General features: G+C 33.4%; 3 protein-coding genes and 2 long non-coding RNA genes across 5 annotated transcripts; 3 read left to right on the top strand and 2 right to left on the bottom strand.

Moving 5' to 3' along the window:
* Positions 1-452: 452 nt before the first annotated feature.
* Positions 453-1,494, bottom strand: LOC101267512 (uncharacterized). The gene is made up of 2 exons (XR_011220394.1): positions 1,254-1,494; positions 453-960 (listed from the first exon to the last, which is right to left on the bottom strand). It is a non-coding gene; the product is annotated as an uncharacterized lncRNA (long non-coding RNA).
* A 3,252-nt stretch (positions 1,495-4,746) lies between these two features.
* LOC101268673 (uncharacterized) lies at positions 4,747-5,896 on the bottom strand. The gene is made up of 2 exons (XR_011220393.1): positions 5,702-5,896; positions 4,747-5,288 (listed from the first exon to the last, which is right to left on the bottom strand). It is a non-coding gene; the product is annotated as an uncharacterized lncRNA (long non-coding RNA).
* Positions 5,897-13,456: 7,560 nt separating this feature from the next.
* Positions 13,457-14,347, top strand: LOC101266928 (kirola-like). The gene is made up of 2 exons (XM_004236976.4): positions 13,457-13,643; positions 14,091-14,347. Exons 1-2 carry the CDS (start codon positions 13,457-13,459, stop codon positions 14,345-14,347), a joined length of 444 nt encoding a protein of 147 aa, XP_004237024.1.
* A 1,772-nt stretch (positions 14,348-16,119) lies between these two features.
* On the top strand, positions 16,120-16,539 carry LOC138347828 (protein PELPK1-like). Its single transcript, XM_069296371.1, has one exon. It carries the CDS (start codon positions 16,120-16,122, stop codon positions 16,537-16,539), a length of 420 nt encoding a protein of 139 aa, XP_069152472.1.
* Positions 16,540-17,447: 908 nt separating this feature from the next.
* LOC101263994 (protein C2-DOMAIN ABA-RELATED 7-like) lies at positions 17,448-24,783 on the top strand. Its single transcript, XM_004236967.5, has 3 exons — positions 17,448-17,687; positions 18,892-18,987; positions 24,328-24,783. Exons 1-3 carry the CDS (start codon positions 17,583-17,585, stop codon positions 24,631-24,633), a joined length of 507 nt encoding a protein of 168 aa, XP_004237015.1. The 5' UTR covers positions 17,448-17,582; the 3' UTR covers positions 24,634-24,783.
* Positions 24,784-25,219: the final 436 nt, after the last annotated feature.

Raw genomic sequence — 25,219 nt, 5'->3', positions numbered from 1 at the left:
TTCTTTTGTCTCTAGCTTTAAAGAACGATAATTCTTGGTGTTTAAAATTCCGATGAAGGTCGAAGATGCAGTAGTCATCAAATCTGCAGAAGCTTTCAAAGAAAAAGAAATAGAAGAATGGAAAAGAAAGAGAAAGAAGAAGACGAAAATATAAAATAAAAAAAGTAAACGGTAAGAGAATAGTTATTTTTTTCTTATATAAAAAATGGATGTATTGCGTGGCAATGCGTATTGACTACTGCCTAATACAAATCTATGCGTGAGTTTGTAGAGGGCTAGATACTTCACTTTTAAAAGATTCAGAGGGTGATAAGACCCCCAAAAAAATAGACGTGTAGCTAAAAATTCTATAATAGCTTGAGGGGCTTTTGGCCATTTTCTCAAAATAAAAATATTATTAGTTACTAGAGATTTAGCGATCATGAGTCATCTAGACTTTTGTAGTGCATTCATTTGCATTGAAATCTCTTATTGACTGTTGAATGTATGCATCATAGAAATGGACTAACAAGCAATCCATTGTTACATTTCGGAGATTTTATTCGATACATTATTATCGATTTTACAGACTTGCATACATATATGGAATTAAATAAAATTAGTTTCGAAACTTTTATTTTTGCTTAGCAATGTCCATCGACTCATCCTTTTATTCCAAGTACATTCATAATAATAATAATTATTATTATTATGTATCACTTGAGATTGTGAGTCCAATATCTTTAGTGGCACCAAGGCAAAATTCCATTAAATAGTGTGGATCTGGTACATTCACATTCTTCTTTTCATATTCCATGATCCAAGTAACTAAGTTGTTTTCACCCTTTGTCTCAACTTGAATAGTGCCATAAAATGATTTATAATACTCCAATAAATCACCTTCAATTACCTTCTTTTTAATCAACTTCTTTTCATCATCTATTTCTTCAATTACTTCCTTTACAAAAATCTCTTTCCCACCTGCAAACAAATCATGTACTAAATATTACATACTACTAATTTCGATTGAATCTGAATGGGTTAAAAATGGTTTGAATTAATAAAAATAATGGCCGGATAATGTCTAAACTTTTTTCGAAAAAAAATGATCTCCTTTAGCTTACTTACAATTTGAACAAGAAAAATTAATGACTCTGTTGAAGAAAAATGAAGTTGACGATGGGAACAACAAGTCAAAGAAATATGTCCAATACAACTGACTGACGTGTGATTTCTATAAACCCTACAAAAATAAATATTGAAACTAAATTTACCATAGGTGAATTTCCAGGATTTAACAGAGCCAATATTGCCTAATTCACCTTCATGAATATCCATATTTTGTATCTTATCAGAGCATATACTAAAGATATCACGTGGTTTGTACTTAATTATTTCATGAAACACATCTCCATTACATTTGATATTTATCTCAGAAATCAACTTCCCTTGAAGACTCATTTTTCTTCTATGATATATATCACAAAGTTTATTATAATAATAAGTATGTGGTTTATCATTACATGAGTAGCTCTGCCCTTTTATAGTTGGGCAATTCGATATGTCTAAACTTTGGACTATAAATTTCGTATTTTTTTTTATGCCTATACATATATTTTTAAATATTTTTTTGGCTTTAAGCCTATACATATATAATTAGGTGTGTGCATGTAACTATGCACCATTAATAGAGAAAAAAGATTATATGTAGTACCCAATAAGCTATTAGGTTAAGTTTCTAAGTGGTTCAAATTAGTTCATAAGCATATTTTTAAGCTTATCATATAATTGAAAAAATACAAAAAGTGCTTATAACTCAAGTTCTTATAATCCGAAATCAACCATAAGTTGGTTATTTTTAATTGAGAAAAGGGTCTAATACACTTTTCAACTTTGTCATTTAGAGTCGATATACCCCTCGTTATGAAAGTGGATGATATTTATCTCAACTGTTAGACAAATGAATCGATTTCATATAAACATTTCCTCTAACAGAAGTGACTTTTTAATTTCAATGACTAATTTAAATTTTTTATTTTTATGGTCAAATTTATATGTGTTTCACTAATTTTCTTGTAAAATTTACTATAATCGACCAGTTCTTTTTTTCAAATACAAAAACTAAATTATAATATAGCCAAAAAAACAAATTATAATTAACCACAAAAACTTAGTTTTAAATTTTTTCTTTACATTAAACAATGAAAGAGAAAAATAGAATAAGAATGAGTAACTCAAATAATGATAATCAAAGAACTCAAAAAATAATTTATGTATGAAAAGATTAAAATATAACTTGATATATATCACCGCATGATTTTTCTTAAAATCAAAATTCTAAAATATAAATTACGTTAAATGAAGGATATATATGAGCTCATTTTGTTACAGTAGGGGTATATGTGAGCCGTTTGTATAACGGTAAGAGTATATTGAACCACTTTCATAACAAGGGACGACATATCAGCTTCATATGACAAAGTTGAAGGATATATCAACCCCTTTTCCCCTACGCTTAACTACTTATTTATAAAGGAAATGATGCCTACACCCCCCCCCCCCCCACACACAACTACTAAACACTATATCTCTTTTGTAAATTTGCTCTTGAGATTAATTTTAGACATGTTTTTATTAGAATTAGAGAGGGGACTGTGTCCACCAATGCTAATACTACTAATCTTTGTCTGAAAGAATAGCAACAGAAGAGGGATTGCCTTTAATGATGCAACTACAAGAAATTGGGGTTTTAGTGGCGATTGAAGCCTACAAAGTCGCCACAAAATCATTTTAGTAGCGACGTGAGCTCTGTGGCAACTGGCAAGTAACTAGTTCCATAACTAAATATTAGTTGCATTGTTCATTTGTCGTTCAATTCATCTATAAAAGCTTTTTCAGATATTTTTGTAAATTTAAAAGTTTTTTTTTTCACTTTCGTTAGAGGAAAAGGCTAGTCCGTGGGGCTTGAGCAATGTAGATTGGATCAACTCGTAGGACAAATAAAAAATAAAGTGGAATACTAAAATTAAGTTAATGACAAAAGGAATTCTAACTTAAAATCTACTTGAACCAAAGTTTATAGATATTACAAATTAATATTTCTATTTGACTAGTTATGTTGTTAGTCATTAATTATTTAGTTTTTGTACTAATATCTCTATTTGGTTCGAGCCGTCTTGGATGAAATAAAGGCTTGCCTTCGGAGTCAGTATGATAAGTAGGTACCACCTGAGCTTAAAAGGAAGTTTTACGAAGTGGTGGTTAGACTATCATTGTTGTTTGGGGTGAAGTGTTGACCAATCAAGAATTTACATGTTCAGAAAATGCATGTTGCAGAGATCATGATATTGAGGTAGATGTGGGGATAGAAAGAGTGACAAGATTAGGAATTAGGTCATTCAGGAGATGGTGAGAGTGACCTCTATTGCGGACGAGATAAGGTAATCGAATTGAGATTGTTTAAGCATGCATGAGTTGAGGAGATGCGTAAGTGAGGAGGTGCAATAGGTTGGATGTAGATGGTAAGTGAAGAGGTAGGGGTAGATCGAAAAAGTATTGGGGAGAAGTAATTAGATAGGACATGACGGAATTCCATATTACCTAGGAAATGACTTTAAATAAGAGAGAGTGGAGATCGTGTATTAGGGCAGAAGGCTAGTAGATATAGAGTGATTTCTTGCCTTGCGAAGGTTTAGTATATGTCATAAGATTAGTCGTGCCCTTGTAATTTTGGCCATATGTTGTTTACTGTATTTCTATAAATCACATAATTATTTTGTTGTGATTATTATTTCTTTCTAGTTGACTTCATAATTTTTTTTATCTTATATGCTTTTTTCACTATTTTCTTCTTATTTTGCTTGAGCGTGATACACTTGAGCCGAGGATCATTTGGAAATAACTAATTTTTTCATATCTACTAGATAGTAGTTAGCCCTGCAAACACTCTATTCTCTCCATGCCCCCACTTTATTAAATTTCACTGGGTATATTATCGTTGATGAGTGCCTTTTTTTTCATAAAATTTTATTTTTCACAAATTTTAATTAGATGCATAATAAACATAAGTAGTTCATACTTTCACCTAAAAGCTGTCTAATATTGGGTGTATGTGTCAAAAAAAACCTACAATATATTAGTTAAATCATATATGACTCCTGAAATCTAAGATCAGTTTAAAACTATATAATGTTATGGTTTGAATTTGAAAGAATTTAATCTTCATGAGAAATCAATATAAAGTTACACAATATTGATTGTTTCAATTCTTTTTTTTCTTACAAATAATACTTTTATTCGTTTCAATCTGTTTGTTAGAACGTGGGAGAATATTAGAATTAGTAATAAATGGATTAAAATTACAAAATAACACATTAGCTTGAGTAATAATACTGATTTAAAATTATGGCGAATAAACCGAATCTTATGTATATAAATTAAATATAATTTTAACTATATATAAACATCGTATTGATAGAGATTTCAAATAAACCCTTCAGCCTCACCTAGCTACGGCCCTAGCCATCAAGACAAAGTTTCTTTACTTTTTCTCTAAGTTGAAAATTTACTTTTAAACCATTTTATTCCTTTCTCTTTGAATATTGTTATTAACTTGTTATTATGATCATATATATCTAACTAATAGTGATGACTTATACAAAAAAATAAAATTCCCTGTTTATAAAATGGAAAAAGTTGAAAGAAAAGCACATACTATTAGTTTTCAGCATAGAGAAAACAAACAAAAAAAAAAAAACTATAATGCAATTCAAATAACAATTTTTATTTTTTATTTATCTATAAAAATTAAATGTCCACTCGTTTTATTTTTGTTACAAGACATTTCAAAGCACACCCGCTCATAACAGACTTTGAGACAACACCTTAAATCCAATCATTTGGTATACATACATTGCCTTCCACTTTTTAAAAATGTTGTCGTATTTATATCGATTTCTTCAAAATATACTATTTTAAAGAATTCGACATATACTCGTCGACATTTTTAAAGAGTCCAAACAATTTATTTACAATATTTATGTATCACTTGATGTGGTGATTCTCAATATCTTTGGTTACATTAAGGAGTAATTCCACGAGTGTGTGTGGATCAGGCACATTAACATTCTTCTTTTCATATTCCAAAATCCAAGTAACTAAGTTGTTTTCACCCTTTGTCTCAACATGAATAGTGACATAAAATGATTTGTAATACTCCAATATATCTCCTTCAATTATCCTTTTTTTCATCATCTTCTTTTCTTCATCTATTTCTTCGACTCTCTCCTTTCCCACCACTTCTTTACCATCTTTAGAAAAAATTATATATATAGTAAATATTTCATACTATTAATTTCATTTTTAAATGATCGAGCGAGTTGGTTTGAATCTGAACAGATAAAAAGTGAGCTGACAACTATTGTTGGACAGAGCGAGTACAATTTTTCTCTTATATATTTTACAAAACTCATAATCTCTAATAATTTAATAGATTTGTTGTCCTAATAGATTTGGAAAAAGGAATATATTTTTTTTCCTTCTTGGAATGGAAATAACATTTTCCTTATAGGATTTATTTGTGATTGTGTGCTAGGTAACATTTTCCTAAAGTACAAAATGTATGAACCAAACATTTTGTGATAAAATATTGAAATGAAATATAATAAAGATTTATCATGGATGAAGTTCCAAAAGATAACAGAGCCAACTGTGTCCCATTTACCTTCATGAACATCCACATTTTGTACTTTATTAGGGGACATGGTGGAGATATGGTGTGGCCTCTGCCTATATACTTCATAAAAAACATCTCCATCACACTTGATGTTTATCTCAGAAACCAACTTCCCTTGGAGGCTCATTTTTCTTATATGATATGATATATCACAAAGTTATAATAAGAAGTGTGTGTTTCATCATTACATGAGATACTAATCCCTTTTATAGTTAGACAATGCCAATATTTCTAGGCTCTATCAACATTTTGATGATAGAGGTGGGTGGTGGGGGTGGTTAGTGATTGACAACGATGATGTGATTGACAATGATGGTGGTGGTTGTGGTGGCAAAGATGCCTAGTGGTGGTAATTAGTAATAAATGGATAGCATGATGATGAATATTATTCATATAAAATCTTTATAACTAAAACCTATTCAGAAGTACTTAAATCGTAATGAATACAAATGCACTAATAATCTAATATCTAAATCATTTCATATCAAACCTTCATTATTAGTTATGTCTCGCGTTCTTAAAGAACTTAAGTCACGCTAGGCGTAAGTTCATTTTTTAAGAGGTTGAGGGTTCAAGTCCCTCCTTCCGCTTCTGGCTTCATCGTTTTGTAGTAACAAGTGGAGTGCATAAGCCGCTGTAGTTATAAGGACAAAAAATTAATAATCAACTCATAAAAGATGAAAATTAAAGATCTATCCTTTTAAAGATAAATTTATGCAATTAAATGAGTATAAAACCGTTTGCATATTTTCTATTGGATCCTTAAGTAAAGATCAGAATTATGTTCATATTTTGGTCTGTTAAGAACTTATTGATCTATTATAAGGGGCCGATTATCTCATAAATATAATTATGCAGTGATTATACTAGCTTATATATGTTGTAAATAATATTAAAAAATATCATAGAATAACTAATATAAGAATAATTATGCCGGTGTTTAATAATCAAATTGTCATACGAGTACATTTTAATTTAACATAACACCAGAAACTCCTGTATTAGTAATGTATGAATTATTGTTTCTCATATGGCCAACCAAACATTCTATCTCTTTGACAAAATTTTATGTTGAGATTAATTATAGACATTTTTTTTTTATTAGGATTGGAGAGGGGACCTTGTGGTGAAGCAATAGCCATATAAGAGGGAATGCCTATTGTGTGAGATATCATCTAATGCTTTGACAAACTCATTAGACTTCATATTCTCTTTGCCTATACATATAAAATTAGGTGTGTGCATGTAATTACACACAATTATTACAGAAAGAGACTCTTTGGTTATATGCAGCTAATACCCAATACTTTTATATTTAGCATCCTACCCAAGACTACTTATTTTTATAAAGAAAATGATGTCTACACCCCCCCCCCCCACAATACACACACACAACTTAACACTATATCTCTTTTGTAAATTTGCTGTTGAGATAAATTATAGACATGTTTGTATTAGAATTAGAGAGGGGACCTTGTCCATGCCAATGCTAAATACTATATATCCTATTACTACTAATAATCTTTGTGATGAAGCAATAGCCATAGAAGAGGGATTGCCTACTGTGTGAGATATCAAATAATGCCTTTGACAATAGAAACTCATTCATTAATGATGCAACTACAAGAAATTGGACTTTTAGTGGTGACTAAAGCCTACAAAGTCGACACAAAATCATTTTTGTAGCGACCTGAGCTCCGTGGTGTTTCTTTCTATTTATCTTTTGTTGGTGTAGCTATTGTTTGTTCTCTTTTGGCACTTGTTGTGTAGTCATTAGAAGAATATTTGTAACCCTCTTATTGGTTATTGGTATAGTGAAGAAATTTGGATCTTGTCAATCCCGTGGTGTTTACCTTCGGTTTGAAGGGTTTTTCCACGTTAAACTTGGTGTTCTTATATTGTTAGATTTTCAATTTCATCTTTTTCGTCACAACAACTGGTATCAGAGCTAAGGTTATCTATATGGAGGGGAATATGAGCAAGATGGTATGTCTAAACGGAAGAAAGTACAACATATGGAAAAGCAAGATGAAAGATCTATTGTTCGTGAAGAAGATGCATCTTCCGGTTTTTTCTGCTCATAAACCCGAGAATGTGACCGATGAAAATTGAGAATTTGAGCACCAACAAGTATGTGGATATATAAGACAATGGGTTGAATATAATGTTCGCAACCATATTGTGAATGAGACACATGCTAGAACATTGTGAAAAAAGTTGGAGACGCTTTACGCTTAAAAAACTGGCAATAACAAGTTGTTCTTGTTAAAACAATTGATGACCTTTAAATACGAGGAGGGCAGTCCTATTCTTGATCATATAAATGATTTTCAGGGTATTCTTGATCAGCTATCAGGAATGGGTGTGAATTTTGATGATGAAATACAAGGACTTTGGCTTCTTAATACTCTACCGGATTCTTGGGAAACTCTTCGTGTTTCTTTAACAAATTCTGCCACTGGTGGAAAGGTGACTATGGAATATGCAAAGAGTGGTGTGTTGAATGAAGAGTTTAGAAGAAAATCTCAAGACACATCTTCACATTCAGATGTTCTATACACAGAAGATCGAGGGAGACATAAGACAAGAGATCTGAGGAGTAAAGGTAAAAGTAGAACCAAGTCAAAATTCAAGAATCTAAATATTATATGTTATCATTGTGGAAAGAAAGGACATATTAAAAGATTTTGTAAACAATTGAAGCAAGATCTTAAAGAAGGTTAGAAGGAAGAAAACAATGACAATAATATTGTTGTTATTGTCCAAGATGACATTCTCTTCGCTTGTGATAAAGACGTCATCAATTTTGTATCTCAAGATACAAGTTGGATAGTAGATTCTGGAGCTACATCACATGTCACACCAAGAAAAGACTTCTTTTCATCTTATACTTCTGTTAACTCTGAGGTGTTAAAGATGGGTAATGCTGGTGAGGTTAAGGTGTTTGGTGTTGGCACTGTTTATTTGAAAACCAATACCGGTTCAAAGTTGGTCCTTCAGAATGTCAAGCATGCTCCAGACATTCCCTTAAATTTGATCTCTGTAGGACAACTAGATGATGATGGCTATCATAATGACTTGTGCAATGGCCAATGGAAGCTTACCAAAGGCTCACTGATTTTAGCTCGAGGAAAAAAACATTCAAATTTATACCTGACACAAGGATCGATTCTTGGTGACTCTAAAAATTTGGTGAAGAGCGAGACTTTATCAATAATTGTGGCACAAACGGCTTAGTCATATGAGCGAGAGAGGGATCACCTATTTGGCTAAGAAGAATTTGCTTGCTGGTATGAAACAAGCAAAGGTGAAAATATGTGTTCATTGTTAGCAGGGAAACAGAAAAGAGTTTCTTTTCACAGTCATACACCTTCAAGAAAGTCTGAGCTATTGGAGCTAGTACACTCAGATTTATGTGGTCCTTTCAAAGTGAAGTCAAAAGGTGGTGCACTTTACTTTGCTACTCTCATTGATGATCATTCTCGGAAGATTTGGGTATATTCTTTGAAATCCAAAGATCAAGTGCTTGATGTGTTTAAACAATTTCAAGCCTTATCTGAGAGACAAATGGGAAAGAAATTAAAATGTATTCGCACTGATAATGGTGGTGAGTATATTGGTCCCTTTGATTACTACTGCAAATCGCAAGGAATTCGTCATCAGAAGACTCCTCCAAAGACTCCTCAATTAAATGGTTTGGCAGAGAGGATGAACAGAACTTTAGTAAAGAGAGTTAGATGTGTGCTTTCAGATGCTAAACTTCCAAATTCTTTTTGGGCTGAAACACTTAACACTGTTGCTTATGTTAACAATTTGTCTCCTGTTGTTGCTTTGGATGGTGATGTTCCAAACAGAGTTTGGTTTGATAAGGATGTTTCTTATGATCACTTGAAAGTGTTTGGGTGTAAAACTTATGTGCATGTTCCAAAAGATGAGAGGTCGAAATTGAATGTTAAAACTAAGCAACGTATCTTCATTGGTTATGGTCAAGATGAGTTTGGATATTGCTTTTATGATCCAATTGATAAGAAACTCATTAGAAGTCGTGATGTTGTGTTCTTTGAAGATCAAACTATTGAAGATATTGACAATACTGAGAAACTAGATTCTCATACTGATGAGAGCTTAGTTGATGTTGATCCAATTCCTATTATTGATACATCTTCTGCACATGAGGGAATCCAAGGTAATGATCAAGATAATGATGAGAGTGTAGAACATATAATTGTTCCTACTGATGATGTTGTGGTTCATAATCAACCAACTCATGTTGGGATGACCGCTTCGGATGCTCCAGAAACCTCTTGTAGAAGATATACTAGAGAGAAGCGAAGCTCAACACGTTATTCTCATGATGAGTATATTCTATTGACTAATATTGGAGAACCTGAAGGTTATGGTGAAGTCATGTTAGATACTCATAGAGATAAGTGGAAAGAACTCATCGTAGACAATCATGATTTTTGTAGAAGTGTGGCAGGCAGGAAGCCTGTCAAAAGTTCCTCCACTTGAAGTCCATTTGGCCCCTTGGCTGGAGGGGGAGTTTGTTGGGCTATTGCCCATGTTCCAGCCAAAGGCCCATGGCCTAATCCTACTTGGAAAAGGATTGGAATTATTCTCTTTATTTGGTTTCCAATTCTATTAGGAAAAGGATTTGAATAGTAATCCTATTTGTAGTTGGTTTTGGCTTTGTAAGAAAAAGCACAACTCTATAAATAGAAGATGGTTTTGAGAGAATAATTAATTGCTCATTGGTACTGTCTTTGAAAGACATTAGAACATAAGAGAGGTTTTTGAGAGAGCTTTCAACTAGAGAAAAAGAGAGAAAGAAAAGGTTCTTTTGCTGCATTCTTTTTCTCCGACCAGCAACGTTCAGATCATGTTTCCCGATTAACTAACTGTTGGGTCGGGCTGAAATTTGTACTGAGTGTTCCTGACATCTTGGTGGTTGATTTGAACGGTGGAGATCCGATTCAGAGGTTAACAAGATCCTAATTTAGGTCCCGAACAAGAGCTGGGTTTGGGTGGTGTTTCTTTCTATTTATCTTTTGTTGGTGTAGCTATTGTTTGTTCTCTTTTGGCACTTGTTGTGTAGCCATTAGAAGAATATTTTTAACCCTCTTATTGGTATAGTGAAGCAATTTGGATCTTGTCGATCCCGTGGTGTTTACCTTCGGTTTGAAGGGTTTTTCCACGTTAAATTCATCTTTTTCGTCACAACACAACCGACATGTAGCTAGTAGGTACCACCTAAACTAAAAAGTAAGTTCTGGAGAGTGTGGTTATTCTATCCTTGTTGTATGGGGTGGAGTGTTGATTAGTCAAGAATTTATATGTTCAAAAAATACATGTTGCAAAGATCAGGATGTTGAGGTAGATGTGTGGGCATACAAGGAGTTACAAGATTAGGAATGAGGTTATTTAGGAGAAGGTGAGAGTGACCTCTATAGCAGAAAAGACGAGGTAAGCGATATTGAGATGGCTTAGGCATGTGTAGAGGAGATGCGCTAGTGAAGAGGTGCGATAGGTTAGATGTAGTGGGTACATGTAGAGGTAGGGGTAGACCGAAAAAGTATTGAGGAAAAGTAATTAGATAGGACATGATGGAGCTCGATCTTACCTAGGATATGAGTACTTTAAATAGGAAAGACTGGAGATTGTGTATTAGGGTAGAAGGCTAGTAGCGATAGAGTGATGTCTTGCCTTGCAAAGGTTTAGTGTATTGTTATAGAGGAAATGATCAAAATAGTTCTTCTTCTTAGGGTTAAGGCTCGAAGTGATCCTTGAATTTTCACATAGAGCAGTAATAGTCCCTCATGTTTGCAATATTGGTGCACTTTTGATTCTCATCCAAAATTTTATCTATTTTTTAGCATTGATTTTATCCATAACCTATGTATAGGATGTGCAATTGTCATTTTATATATTTAGTAGAAATAACAACTCCATATGAAAGTATGCGAGAAGAAAAATACTTTGTTTTGTTTAGTAGAAATCATATTGCAGGTAAAGTTGAGCGGTTCATCACGATAATTTCACGTGCAATAGTACAACTTTTTCTTTTTCTGCAAAGTCATATGTTAAAATGTTCTTAGTTTAGTTGCAGTAATATTTCTAATGAACAAAACAATGTGTTTTTCTTATGACCTTCTCTCAGATAGAATTATTATTTCTACTAAATATATAAAAAGACGTTCGGACATTTCTTATATGAAATTCTGGGCAAAATTAACGTTAATAAATAGACAAAATTTTAGGGGAGGACCAAAAGTGCATCAATATTGCAAACATGAGGGACTATTAGTGCTCTATGTGAAAAATCAAGGATCGCTTTGAGTCTTAACCCAAAGAAGAAGAACTATTTTGAGCCTTTCCTCTGTGTTATAAGATTAGTCGTTCCCTTATAATTCTTACCATGTGTTATTTATTGTATTACAATTATCATACTTTTGCCTAAAAGCTATCAAATCAAAGGACTATTTTGAGCCTTTCCTCCCCCGTCCTCTACTCCTTTTCTTCTTCTTCTTTTTCAACCTCAGCCCTCATCCACCCCAGGCCCCCACCCTCCTCCGCCCCTACTCCTTTTCTCTTTTTCTTCTTTAACGTACACATTATCACTATAAAATCACCAAATAAAAATTGGAAATTTTTTTTGCAAGAAAATATATCATTCACCATTTTTATAAATTTAATTCTTATACATCTATTACTTGAGTTTATGTATAAAAATATTTTTTCCAATTTGAAGTTTTTTTTATATCTCTTTTTATCAAATCAAATTAAATAGAACCCTAAAATATGTGCAAGAAAATAAAAGAAGAGTAAAGCTTATAATTTCCTCGTGCTATTCTATGTTTTATATTACAATATATATTACAAGTTAGGAGTAGCCCTATGAATTTGAGGCAAGGCATAAAGATGTTTAATTAAATCAAACTGAAAAACCGTAATATCAAATTGAAAAGTCAAATCAAATCAACAAAGAATTCAACTAACCGTGGTTTGGTTTGATCCGTTTTTATATATGTGTAATTTATGGGTTTTGTTCTTCTTTTTGGATTAGGATGAAATCTTTGTAAGTACGGAATCTTCTAACCTAGTAAAAAAGAATCAATTTTCTATACGATACTTGTCCATCCAAATACTGAGAAAGGTCGAGGCATCTGCTCACGCTTCTTCAAGAGATAATTTTAACAAGAATAACTAATCTAGACACGTAAAAGATAAGAACCAGTGGGGGCACTTGGAAAAGTCGGGTTGGGTTGATTGAGTGTCTTCATTCAAGCGGAGGTACATAAAAATAAGAACGAAACGAAGTGAGAGGCAGATAATAAGAATAGTTGAATCGATCGGGCTCGACAATCGAAAAAGCTAGAAAAAAATCAAGATTTGATCCGAAAAGAAGCTAAGACTGACACCACAATTGATCACCATCACTAAAGAAAGAAAATTAAAATACGGTCGCATAAAAATAAATATATACCTCATTATTTATAATTGTATTGTCATCATATTTCAATTATCATGGTAACATATCATAATAAATTTATAGCTAAACTAAAACCTAATTATACAAAATTTAATTAACACCGCCACTATGTGATATAGACATGTGGTGAATAATATTTTTCATTGATTAGCTTCTTACATTAATTAAAATCTATATAAAAAGGTACAACTTTTATACATTTTCTTACCACTTGCCTATCGAAAACTCATTGCTATTACTAGGAAAAATAAAATATGAGCCGTAAAGGTAAGTTGATTGTTTCATTGGAAGTGAAGTGTGGAGGACATTCAATTCATGATATTTTCCGTACTAATACCCAACATCTATCCACCATAAGCCCTAGTAGAGTCAAGCATTTTGAGATCCATGAAGGTGAAAAAGGGGAAATTGGTTCGGTTGCTAGCTGGAAATATTACGAAGGTAACACACATTTCTCTCCTCTCTTTCTCCCAATATTTATTGCATCGATTTTCTACATTTAGGTGTATTTCATATTTCGAAAGTAATTCTCCTATCCATGAAAATCTTTTCCATGAAAAAGTTAGTTAATGGTATTGATTACTCTCTCGGTCTATTTTTAATTGTCATGTTTTCCTTTTTTTTTTTAAGAGTTAAACGATAAGAATTTTGAAAAATATTTGATGTATTTTTAAATGGAAAATTACTTCAGCCATCATTCTAATCTTCATGAGCATTAATAGATGATTTTTATTAAAATGAAACTAATAAAAGAGGGAAAATAAAAATAAGGAATTTAAAATTTGAACTTTGAGTAACATCTATTGCAAAAAAAAAAAGGAAAGTAAAATAAAGAATTTGAAATTTGAATTTAGAGTAACATCTATTTTTTTTTTCTTTGATGAATAGATGGAAAAGAAATGTTTGTTAAGACTGTGATTGAAGCCATCGATCCTCAGACGAACTCAATCTCTTGGAATGTGATTGAAGGAAATTTATTAGATTTGTATAATTCCTTCACCGTTATTACATCATCTGAACATGAATGGATTACATATACACTTGTGTACGAGAAGAAAACTGAAGATACCCCAGAACCCCTCGCTCTCATGCATTATTGCGTTGGTGTGATCAAGGATACAGAGAGTCACCTTCTCAAGAATTAGAAAATCTATGATGTTCAACGGTCCTTTACATAAGTATATCTATGTGTTTGTTCTTGTGTGATGAGTATTTGAAAATATTGGCTAGCCCTAGCTAGCATGTAATAAATAATATCATGTTTGGAGTGTATATATATATATATAAATATAATGTGATGTTTGAAGAATATATATATATATATATATCTATGTGTTTGTTCTTGTGTGATGAGTATTTGAAAATATTGGCTAGTCCTAGCTAGCGTGTAAAATAAATAATATATCATGTTAGAGGAATATTTTCTATATATATACACCACTTCTATATAATGTCAATGTTCGAAGAATATATATATATATATAATCCTCATATTGACTTAGAGAGACAAAGCTAGTACATAATCTTCATATTGATCAAACTTCAACAAAATTTGTCGCGGAGCAAGTAAGCAAATTAAAAACTTGTGCTTGGACCCCTACAATGAATATTTTGATGTTTCATGCTATTATATGTTCTATAGTGCCATATTTTACAAATTAGGAGTAACCCTATAAAATTGAGGCTAAGCATAAGGGTGTCTAAATCAAATCGAAAAAATTGTACTATCAAATCGAAAAGTCAAATTAAATCAATAAAAGAATCCAACTAAACATGATTTGGAAGTGACATATATATGTCAAGAAATATTGTGATTTTCTCGTTGGATGCAATATTTAAAAGAATTATATAATATATTTAGTACATCCGTTTTTTTATGTACTTTAAAAAAGAAAAAATTCTTAAGTTAATATGTATCGTTATTCCATTATCAAGTGTTGCTGGATTAGTCAATCAATTTATTTATTTATATTCACATTTTAAAATAATTTAACTCTTATAATTTCTTCGAAAATTTGAGGTGTGTTATCGATAAATTTTAAAATTAACCAAAGTATCATAACATTCTTTAGGTTTATTTTGTACTATTTTTTTGTCTTTAATTATTAAATTTAATTGTATTTGAACATGTACATATTGTTGAAATAATAATGTTATAATAACGAAATAATTATCATCGTGATTTTGAAAAAGTCCCATTTACTTTGTATGCCTATGCGTGCAACAAAAATAAGATAAAAAATATATTATTCTTCTCACATTCTCACAATATTATTTTCTTGCATCAATTTCTATATTTAGGTGTATTTTATATTAGAGTTTTAATTAACATTTGAATTAGGAGTAACATCTATTGTATTTTTTCTGATCTTTAATGTATAGATGGAAAAGAAATGTTCGCTAAGATTGAAGCCATCGATTCTCAGAAGAAATCAATTACTTGGAAAGTGATTGACAAAAATTTTTCAAAGTTGTATAATTCATTCACTGTTATTACATCTTAAAATTTGAAGTTTACGAATTTCTTGTCTGGCCTCAAGATAGTATACGACAATAACTAGGTACATAACATGAGTATTGTCATTAGTTATCTTTACTATAATTGTACATAATCTAGTAATGGTATGTCATTTTATTCAATTTAATCTTTGTCTAATTTTAAAGGAAAGTAAGTTCTCTATTTAGATCACCTACTTGAAGACTTTTTATTATGTGTTTGAATAGAAATATCATACATAAAATATGTTATATAAATAAATTTATTGTTAAGAAGATGAACTAACACAAAATTTTTCCTACCAAAGCCTAATTCTCCAATTTTTAAATTCTATATAAACTTGTTTGAAGTGAAACATAAAGCATAATTAATCAAAGCATAAATTACTAGTCATGAAGCATTTATCACCTTTCAACAAATATGGCTTATTGCTACAACCCATCTTCTTTCTTCTTGTTATTGTTTGTCACTTTGTTTTTAACAAGTGATTATGTAATTCAAGCAGACGCTCGTCATCTTCTTGAAATAACTCTGGCTGAGCTTCCTAAGCCCGAATCGTCACATTTACCTGAAATTCCAACTTTGCCTAAGTCCGAGTTCCCTGTAATTCCAAAACCTGAGCTACCAACTCTACCAAAGCCCGAACTGCCAAAAATCCCAAAGCCCGAGTTACCAACATTGCCAAAGCCCGAACTGCCAAAAATCCCAAAGCCCGAGTTACCAACATTGCCAAAGCCCGAACTTCCAGCATTGCCAAAACTCGAGATACCTGTTATTCCTAAGCCTGAATTACCAACTTTGCCAAAGCTAGAAATCCCTCAAGTACCTAAAAAGCCTTGAGCGCGAGGCGTATAAAATCATATTTGCTTCGTTGAAGCAACATTGTTAAATTTTTAACACTATTATGTAATGTGACCATATAATACATATGTGTATGCTTTTTTATATATTGTGCTAGAATATTTTGAAGCTTCCCTTTTGGAAGATATATATTTATGTGATTCTTCTATATATATCATCAGTTTTTTGTGTTTCTTTGGCGTTACATGTATTTTTTAACTAATATTTTGTGTCTATGGTGATCTTACTTTAATTTTATTTTGTGGTTCATAATAATAACCTAATATTACTAGTGATCAGTGTGATATTTGATAGTATATTGGGGAACAAGGTCAGTAAATGTATTATTTATTGATAATTATATTAAATATCTAAGTAATGAATAATGCTTGAATCGTGTTGGATACTATATATTCTACTGGTGAATCGGGTTTTATTTAAATCAGTTCATATTTAATTTTAATTTAATTAAATATTTAATTAAAGGCAATAGCATAGATAAACCTATTTCTTTAACAATGATCGATATAAATAATTTATTTATGATAATTCAATGGCATATTTCATTTTTTTCCATTTAATAAAAGATGTGAACTTTGGAATAAAGCTAACCTAGCCAAGGACATTATTCAAGAATAACTTTAGAAAGTTATTAGATTCTCTTTGAACACATTATTACAAAATCATTAGGAATTAATTAAGAATAAAATTTAATAATTAAATAACAAAAAAATCATATCAATTTCATTTAGTTATAAAGTAGTGATCGATTATAAATTTTAAAAAAAAGGTTAATTCAGCTAAAACTATTAATAAAAAAAATGAAAGTAGAAAGTGAGAGATTCTTTTAAAGGTGAATAATTTGACCTATGGTATAAATTCTCATTTTCCTTTTTCTTTTTGAAATTCTAATAAAATACTAGAATTATTCTGAAGTGATAAAAAGAATAAATCAATAAATGAAAGTCATTTTCTTAGGCCATATTGATATATTGTTGTGGCACATAAACCAATTAAGTTGAAAAATTTTCAATTTTTTTTTTATGATGTTGGGACTTGTTAAAATTAGGGTACACAAAGGCATCAATTTACCACTCAAGGATATATTTCATAGTGATCCTTATGTTGTTCTTACCATGGGTGATCAGGTACATGTTTTATGCATATTTTTTATGAGTTTAATCATATTGAGTGATCAAATATATCGTCTTTCAAAGGCATATCTGAAATAAATTTTTTGATAATATAATTGATTCAGATTTTATATTTTTATATGAAGAATATTACTATCATTAGTTATGATTATTGATTATTTACAACTTTTATCTTTTTAAAAAATCTCGATTTTATATCTTAGAACTTGTTACAAAACCAACAATTTGGTCTTAGACTATGTGTTTTTATGTTTAATGAAGTTTCTAAAAAGTTAACTTATATACTCTCTTTGTCTAATTAATTGTGTCGCTCCTTTTTTTAGTCCATTCAAATATAATAATTTTTATATTCAGTAACTTAGTACCATGCATCTTACTTTAATGAAATTATTTATAGACATACAAATATTTATTATCATAAGTTCTTTAAAAAAATCTTTTTTTTAACATTTCATTGTCTAATAAAATTTATAATATTATAAGAGAAAGTCGATCATTAAATTGATTAACCTGAGATGAAAATCTATCATGTTCGAATTCATTTTAATTTGTTTCTTTTATATATATATATATATATATATATATATATATATATATATAAAATTAAAAATTATATAAAAAGTAATATAAATTATAATAATTGACAAACTTAAACATTTCAAAAACAATATAAAAAGTTCGATTAAGTTTTGAAATTAATCTATAGGTATCAATATAAAATGGGACAGAAGAAGTAATATACATTATTTAATTTGAAAATCACCTAAAAAGTATTGTAAATCTCAATGATTAACAATATTTGATTGACTCTTGAAAAATCTTTATGTTATACATATATTAGGACAAAGGGGAATAACATATATTATTTAAAATTATGTAAAAGTACTATAAATCACGATAATTAACAATTTAAATATTTAAAAATCATATTAAAATTTAACTGACTCTCTAAATTCTATTTATATCACATAAATTAAGACAAAAAAAGAATAACAGATATTGAACCCACGCTAACAGGACACATGTGTCCAACTATATTCACAAAAATTGGAATGAAGTATATTATCAAAATACTATCTTGTTCTAAATCCAAAATTCATAAACTTAAAATCATAAATACTTTCTTTTTGTGTTTCATTATGTCAAAATCTAAATAATATCTGTTATTTTGTACTGATGTTTTGTAATTGACTTATAGAAAGTGAAGACTAGTTGTAAGAAGAACAACTGCAACCCTGTCTGGGATGATGAATTGACACTTGCACTCAAATATCCAAATGTTCAAATTGGTTTGGTGAGTACTCTCTCTTAATATTATTCTTCAATGAAACTAATTAAGCTTATTGTAGCTAAATATTTTTATGTTAAATATAGAGAAAATGTATTTTTCACTATATGTCTTTGGCGTAATGCATAAATATGATCCTCAACTTGGCTTCGAAGGATAATTATGTCTTCAAACTTTGAATCTACACAAGTAGATATTAAACTTTGTATAAAATTGAACAAGTAAGACGCCACGTAGGACACAAAATTTTCAGGGTGACATGTAGGACTAATGTGTGTATATTTGTTCAATTTTATGTGTCTACTTGTGCACATTCAAAGTTAAAGGCCGTAATTGTTAGCTGATGTATATGTATTACGTCAATAATGTATTTTTTATTGTAATGAAGGATAAAATTCAATTAGTCAACCAACAGAGCTACTAATATTTCTCGATATATATAATTATTTGTTGTGCGGAATTTGAGATAATACGAGAAAATATAAACGCGAAAAATAAGACAACAGATTTACGTGGTTCACCAACAAATTGGCTACGTCCACGGGAAGAGAGGGAGCAGTTTTATTATGGAGAGGCAAAAACAGAATTACAGAATAGGGTTTCCCATAGCGTCTATATATAGTGCTAAGCTACGCCCTAACAGGCTTGGGCCCAACATACAGAATCAACAGAAAATTAAGGGCCCAATACAACAACATTGTATACCGTCGGCCCGGGGGCGTCTCCGCCCCCCCGGACCCCCAGGCCAGGGGGCGCGTCGCCCCCCTGGACCCCCCGACTCGCTGACCGGGCAGCGAGACCCCCGTCCTTTCTGTTTGTAGCGGGTCCGATTCAAGGCATTCAACAAATCTCCACCTTGACTTGAATTCTCCGAACAGATTCTTCAGACGCACTATGATAGTGCCAAGCCTCCCCCTCTTCCTCAGAGTTGCCCCGCAGGGCAATTAACAGCTTCTGATGTTGAGCAAGTCCAAACAGTGTTGAAACTTGCTCTGTGGAACCGGCTTTGTGAACATATCAGCAGGATTATCAGCAGTTCCTACTTTCTTCACCTTGATTCTCTTCTCACTTCTTAGAAAATGATACCTTACGTCAATATGCTTGGTTCTCTCATGATGGACTTGATCCTTGGCTAGACAAATTGCGCTCAAACTGTCACAATACACCGTAGCCTGATCATGATGCAGACCAAGATCACTAACCAGCCCTTTCAACCAAATCCCTTCTTTTGCAGCCTCTGTCAAGGCCATGTACTCCGCTTCCGTAGTAGACAAAGTCACTGTAGGTTGCAAAGTTGCCTTCCAACTGACGACAGATCCTCCAAGGGTAAACACATAGCCAGTCATCGATCTTCTTGTGTCAACATCTCCAGCATAGTCTGAATCAGAATAGCCAGTAACCAAGCACTGAGTATCACCTCCATAAATGAGACCAACGTCAGATGTACCTCTAAGGTACCGGAAAATTCTCTTCACAGCCTGCCAATGTTCTCTCCCTGGTTGTCCCATGAATCTGCTCACTACACTGACTGCATGTGCTAAATCTGGCCTTGTACAGACCATAGCATACATCAAACTTCCTACGGCACTGGCATAAGGGACTCGTGACATATACTCCTTCTCTTCTTCTGACTGTGGAGCGAACATGGCAGTGAGATGGATATTGGCAACACTGGGGGTATCAATGGGCTTAGATGAAGACATGCCAAACCTCGCCAAGACCTTCTGAATGTAGCTTCTCTGTGACAAGAAAAGTTTCCTTCTCTCTCTGTCTCTAATGATCTCCATCCCTAAAATCTTCCGAGCGGCTCCCAGATCCTTCATCTCAAACTCAGCACTAAGTAAACCCTTCAGCTTCTGAATGTCATACTTCTTCTTTGCAGCTATCAACATATCATCTACATAAAGCACCAGATAGATGAATGAATCATCATTGAGCCTATTGTAGTAGACACAACAATCATATGAGCTCCGAGTATAGCCCAACTTCACCATATAGCTGTCAAACCTTTTATACCACTGCCTTGGAGACTGCTTAAGTCCATATAAGGACTTCTTCAACTTGCAGACGTGATTTTCCTTCCCTGGAACTTGGAAACCATCCGGCTGAGTCATGTATATCTCTTCCTCCAACTCTCCATGTAGAAACGCTGTCTTCACATCAAGTTGTTCAAGCTCCAGATTCTGATGTGCAACTATCGCTAGTAACACTCGGATGGAAGTATGTCTGACCACTGGTGAGAAGATCTCATTATAGTCCACTCCCTCTCTTTGGTTGAAACCTCTGGCAACAACCCTGGCTTTATACTTGACTCCTTCTGCTGGTGATATCCCTTCCTTCTTCTTGAAAACCCATTTGCAAGTAATAATCTTTCTCCCCGAAGGCTGTATGACCAGATCCCATGTCTGATTCTTGTGTAGGGACTCCATCTCATCTCCCATAGCGGCAAACCATTTTTCAGAATCAGAACTTAAAATGGCTTCTTTGTAAGTAGACGGCTCAGATGTATCTACCTCTTCAGCAACCTGCAGTGCATAACCCACCATGTCCTCAAAACCATACCTCGTAGGTGGCCGAACTCCAACCCTCCTTGGCCGATCTTGAGCTATACTCTGATGGATATCTGATGGCATAGATTCTGGAATATCAGTTTCAGTCTGTGGCTCTTGATCCTCCTCTTCAGGTTCCTTTAAATCGCTCTCGTTCTGAATGACTTGAAACTCCACCTGTTTGTCAAGACTCCCAGTTTCTGACGTAGTTGTAGGCTTCACAATGGTTCTAAGCAGAGGACTTTCATCAAAGACAACGTTCCTGCTCATAATAACCCTCTTTTCTGCTGGAGACCAGATTCTGAAACCTTTCACTCCATCTCCGTAGCCCACAAATACTCCCTTTTTAGCTCTTGGTTCTAACTTACCTTCACTGACGTGATAGTAAGCCGTACAACCAAAAGCTTTCAGATTTGAATAATCAGCAGCTTTTCCAGACCACATCTCCATAGGTGTCTTGCACTGTATACCTGTATGTGGTCCGCGGTTAATCAAGTAGCAAGCTGTACTAACCGCTTCTGCCCAGAATCTTCTATCTAGCCCAGCATTAGAGAGCATGCACCTTGCTCTCTCCAGAAGTGTTTGATTCATCCGCTCAGCTACACCGTTCTGCTGTGGTGTATTTCTGACTGTGCGATGTCGAGCAATCCCTTCATCCTTACAGAATTGATCAAATTCAGACCAACAGAATTCCAGCCCATTATCAGTTCGCAACCTCTTGATCTTCTTCCCTGTTTGATTTTCCATCAAAATTTTCCACTCCTTGAACTTCTGGAAGGCTTCACTTTTATGCTTCATCATGTACACCCAAGTCATCCTTGAGTAGTCATCAATAATGGACACAAAAAATCTGCAGCCTCCCAAAGACTCAACACGGCATGGACCCCAGCAATCAGAATGGATATAATCAAGTGTGCCTTTTGTTCTATGAATGGCCTTTGGAAACTTGTTGCGATGTAGTTTTCCAAAAACACAATGTTCACAAAACTCTAGGCTCTTAACCTTATGACCAGCAAGTAAATCCTCCTTTGACAGAATTTGCATCCCTCTTTCACCCATATGACCAAGTCTTATGTGCCATAACTTAGTCATATCCTTCTGGTGAAATTCTGACGATGCAACATGGGCTGAACCTGTAACCGTGGAACCTTGTAGAAAATACAAAGTACCACGCATGACACCTTTCAGAATCAAATTTGAACCCTTCCAGACCCGCAAGACTCCATCTTTTCCCGACCAGCTGAATCCCTTGCTGTCCAAAAGACTGAGAGATATCAGATTTTTCGTCATCAATGGAACGTGCCTGACCTCGTTCAATGTGCAGAAGCTACCGTCATGTGTCCTTATCTTGATCGAGCCTGTCCCAACCACCTTGCAGACAGAACTGTTGGCCATCGAGATGCTGCCTCCGTCTACCTGCTCATAAGTCGTGAACCACTCTCTCCTAGGACAGATGTGATAGGATGCCCCAGAATCAAGAACCCACACATCTGAATGATGAGTGTGCTCATCCGCAACTAGGGCAATATCTTCTTCAGAATTGGTGTCTTCTTCAGCAACAGCAGCAGACACTGATTGTTTTTCCGATTGCTTCTTCTTCTTCGGACAATCAAATTTCCAATGTCCCTTCTCCTTGCAGTAATTACAAACATCATCCGGCTTTGCACCCTTCGACATCGGCTTATTTTTCTTTCCGCCGTTTTTCCTTCCCTTTCTGCTACTGGTGAACAGACCGGAAGGCTGTATGTCCGTACTTGTGCCGTTAGCCTTATGCCGTAATTCCCTGCTATGAAGGGCTGATCTGACTTCTTCCAGTGACACAGTATCTTTCCCAACAATGAACGATTGAACAAAATTCTCAAACGACATTGGGAGAGATACTAACAGAATCAGGGCAGCATCTTCATCCTCGATCTTCACATCGATATTACGCAATTCTAATAACAAAGTATTCAATTGCTCTAAGTGTTCCCTGAGTTGTGTACCTTCAGCCATTCGTAAACCGAATAGACGTTGTTTCAGAAGCAGCTTGTTGGTTAGAGATTTTGTCATGTACAAACTCTCCAGCTTCAACCACAGACCAGCAGCAGTCTCTTCATCCGAGACCTCCGTGATGACGTCATCCGCGAGACACAGCATGATCGTCGAGTGCGCCTTTTCCTCCAGAATCGCCATCTCAGGAGTAACGACGGCGTTCTTGTCTTTCGACAACGGCGCCCAGAAGCCTTGCTGTTTCAACAAGGCCCGCATCTTGATCTGCCATAAACTGAAACTGTTCCTCCCTGTGAATTTGTCGATTTTCACGTTCAAAGCAGACATCTCGAATTCTCCAAGAACACCGATTAACCGAGAGGCTCTGATACCAATTTGTTGTGCGGAATTTGAGATAATACGAGAAAATATAAACGCGAAAAATAAGACAACAGATTTACGTGGTTCACCAACAAATTGGCTACGTCCACGGGAAGAGAGGGAGCAGTTTTATTATGGAGAGGCAAAAACAGAATTACAGAATAGGGTTTCCCATAGCGTCTATATATAGTGCTAAGCTACGCCCTAACAGGCTTGGGCCCAACATACAGAATCAACAGAAAATTAAGGGCCCAATACAACAACATTGTATACCGTCGGCCCGGGGGCGTCTCCGCCCCCCCGGACCCCCAGGCCAGGGGGCGCGTCGCCCCCCTGGACCCCCCGACTCGCTGACCGGGCAGCGAGACCCCCGTCCTTTCTGTTTGTAGCGGGTCCGATTCAAGGCATTCAACATTATTTAATATGATGATTATGATATTTTCAGACTGTGTATGACAAAGATACATTTAGTAAAGATGACAAAATAGGTGAAGCAAAGATAGACATCAAACCATATCTCAAAGCATTGGAAATGAGTTATCATCAAGACCTTCCAAATGGTGTCAAAGTTGACAAAGTTCATCCAAATAGTGACAATTGCTTAGCTAAGGAGAGTTGCATCATATGGGAAAATGGCAAATTGATCCAAGACATGACACTTAAGTTGCAAAATGTGGAGTGTGGTGAAGTAAAATTGCAAATTGAGGTGATTCCTAAAATATTATCTGAGGATGCATTCTATATTGCATAAGCTATAATATTATTAGTAAATTTTATAATAATGTACAAGTGTTATGGGATGAGCCTTGTATTAGGTCATTCTAATTGATAAATGTGTAAAACACTAGTTTGGTATTTGCCACATGCTATATGTAATATAATGGCCATATTATTTTTACTATTTTTTGTTGTAATAAATTAAAATCATTGTGTTCGATTATCTAATCAACTAATAGTATTATGGTTGAAGAGAAAGTAATAATACTCAATAAAAGTGTATCAAATCTTTTTATTATAGACATTTTATTCTGACTCTATTTACGAAAGATCAAGCCTATGAAATAAACATTACGATTTAAAGAGCTTTACTTGAACACAAAAATCTTGAATTATGATAATGGATATTTAAGAACCACGTGAAATTTTAATAATTTCTTAAAAATTTCTCTGTATTTTTATTTTTCTTTTCTCCCTGGTTTAAAGTCCATTAGTATAAAATGGCTCGTACTATGTAAGCATATAATATATATAAAATATAATGCTATATATAATGTATATAACTGACATTGTATATAAAATATGGTTGAGAAATATTTGCTTATTACTTTCCAGAAACA

The sequence above is a fragment of the Solanum lycopersicum genome, chromosome 4, assembly GCF_036512215.1.
Source record: "Solanum lycopersicum chromosome 4, SLM_r2.1".
In the NCBI taxonomy this organism is placed as follows: domain Eukaryota; kingdom Viridiplantae; phylum Streptophyta; class Magnoliopsida; order Solanales; family Solanaceae; genus Solanum; species Solanum lycopersicum.
This window is presented reverse-complemented; position numbering and strand designations above follow the sequence as displayed.

Bases quoted from the DNA above. Each gene is read 5' to 3' on its own strand.
- LOC101266928 (XM_004236976.4), top strand. From the start codon at position 13,457: ATGAGCCGTAAAGGTAAGTTGATTGTTTCATTGGAAGTGAAGTGTGGA. The intron at 13,644-14,090 runs GTAACACACATT...TTTGATGAATAG, and splicing joins TAGCTGGAAATATTACGAAG to ATGGAAAAGAAATGTTTGTT.
- LOC138347828 (XM_069296371.1), top strand. From the start codon at position 16,120: ATGGCTTATTGCTACAACCCATCTTCTTTCTTCTTGTTATTGTTTGTC.
- LOC101263994 (XM_004236967.5), top strand. From the start codon at position 17,583: ATGATGTTGGGACTTGTTAAAATTAGGGTACACAAAGGCATCAATTTA. The intron at 17,688-18,891 runs GTACATGTTTTA...ATTGACTTATAG, and splicing joins TTCTTACCATGGGTGATCAG to AAAGTGAAGACTAGTTGTAA. The intron at 18,988-24,327 runs GTGAGTACTCTC...TGATATTTTCAG, and splicing joins CAAATGTTCAAATTGGTTTG to ACTGTGTATGACAAAGATAC.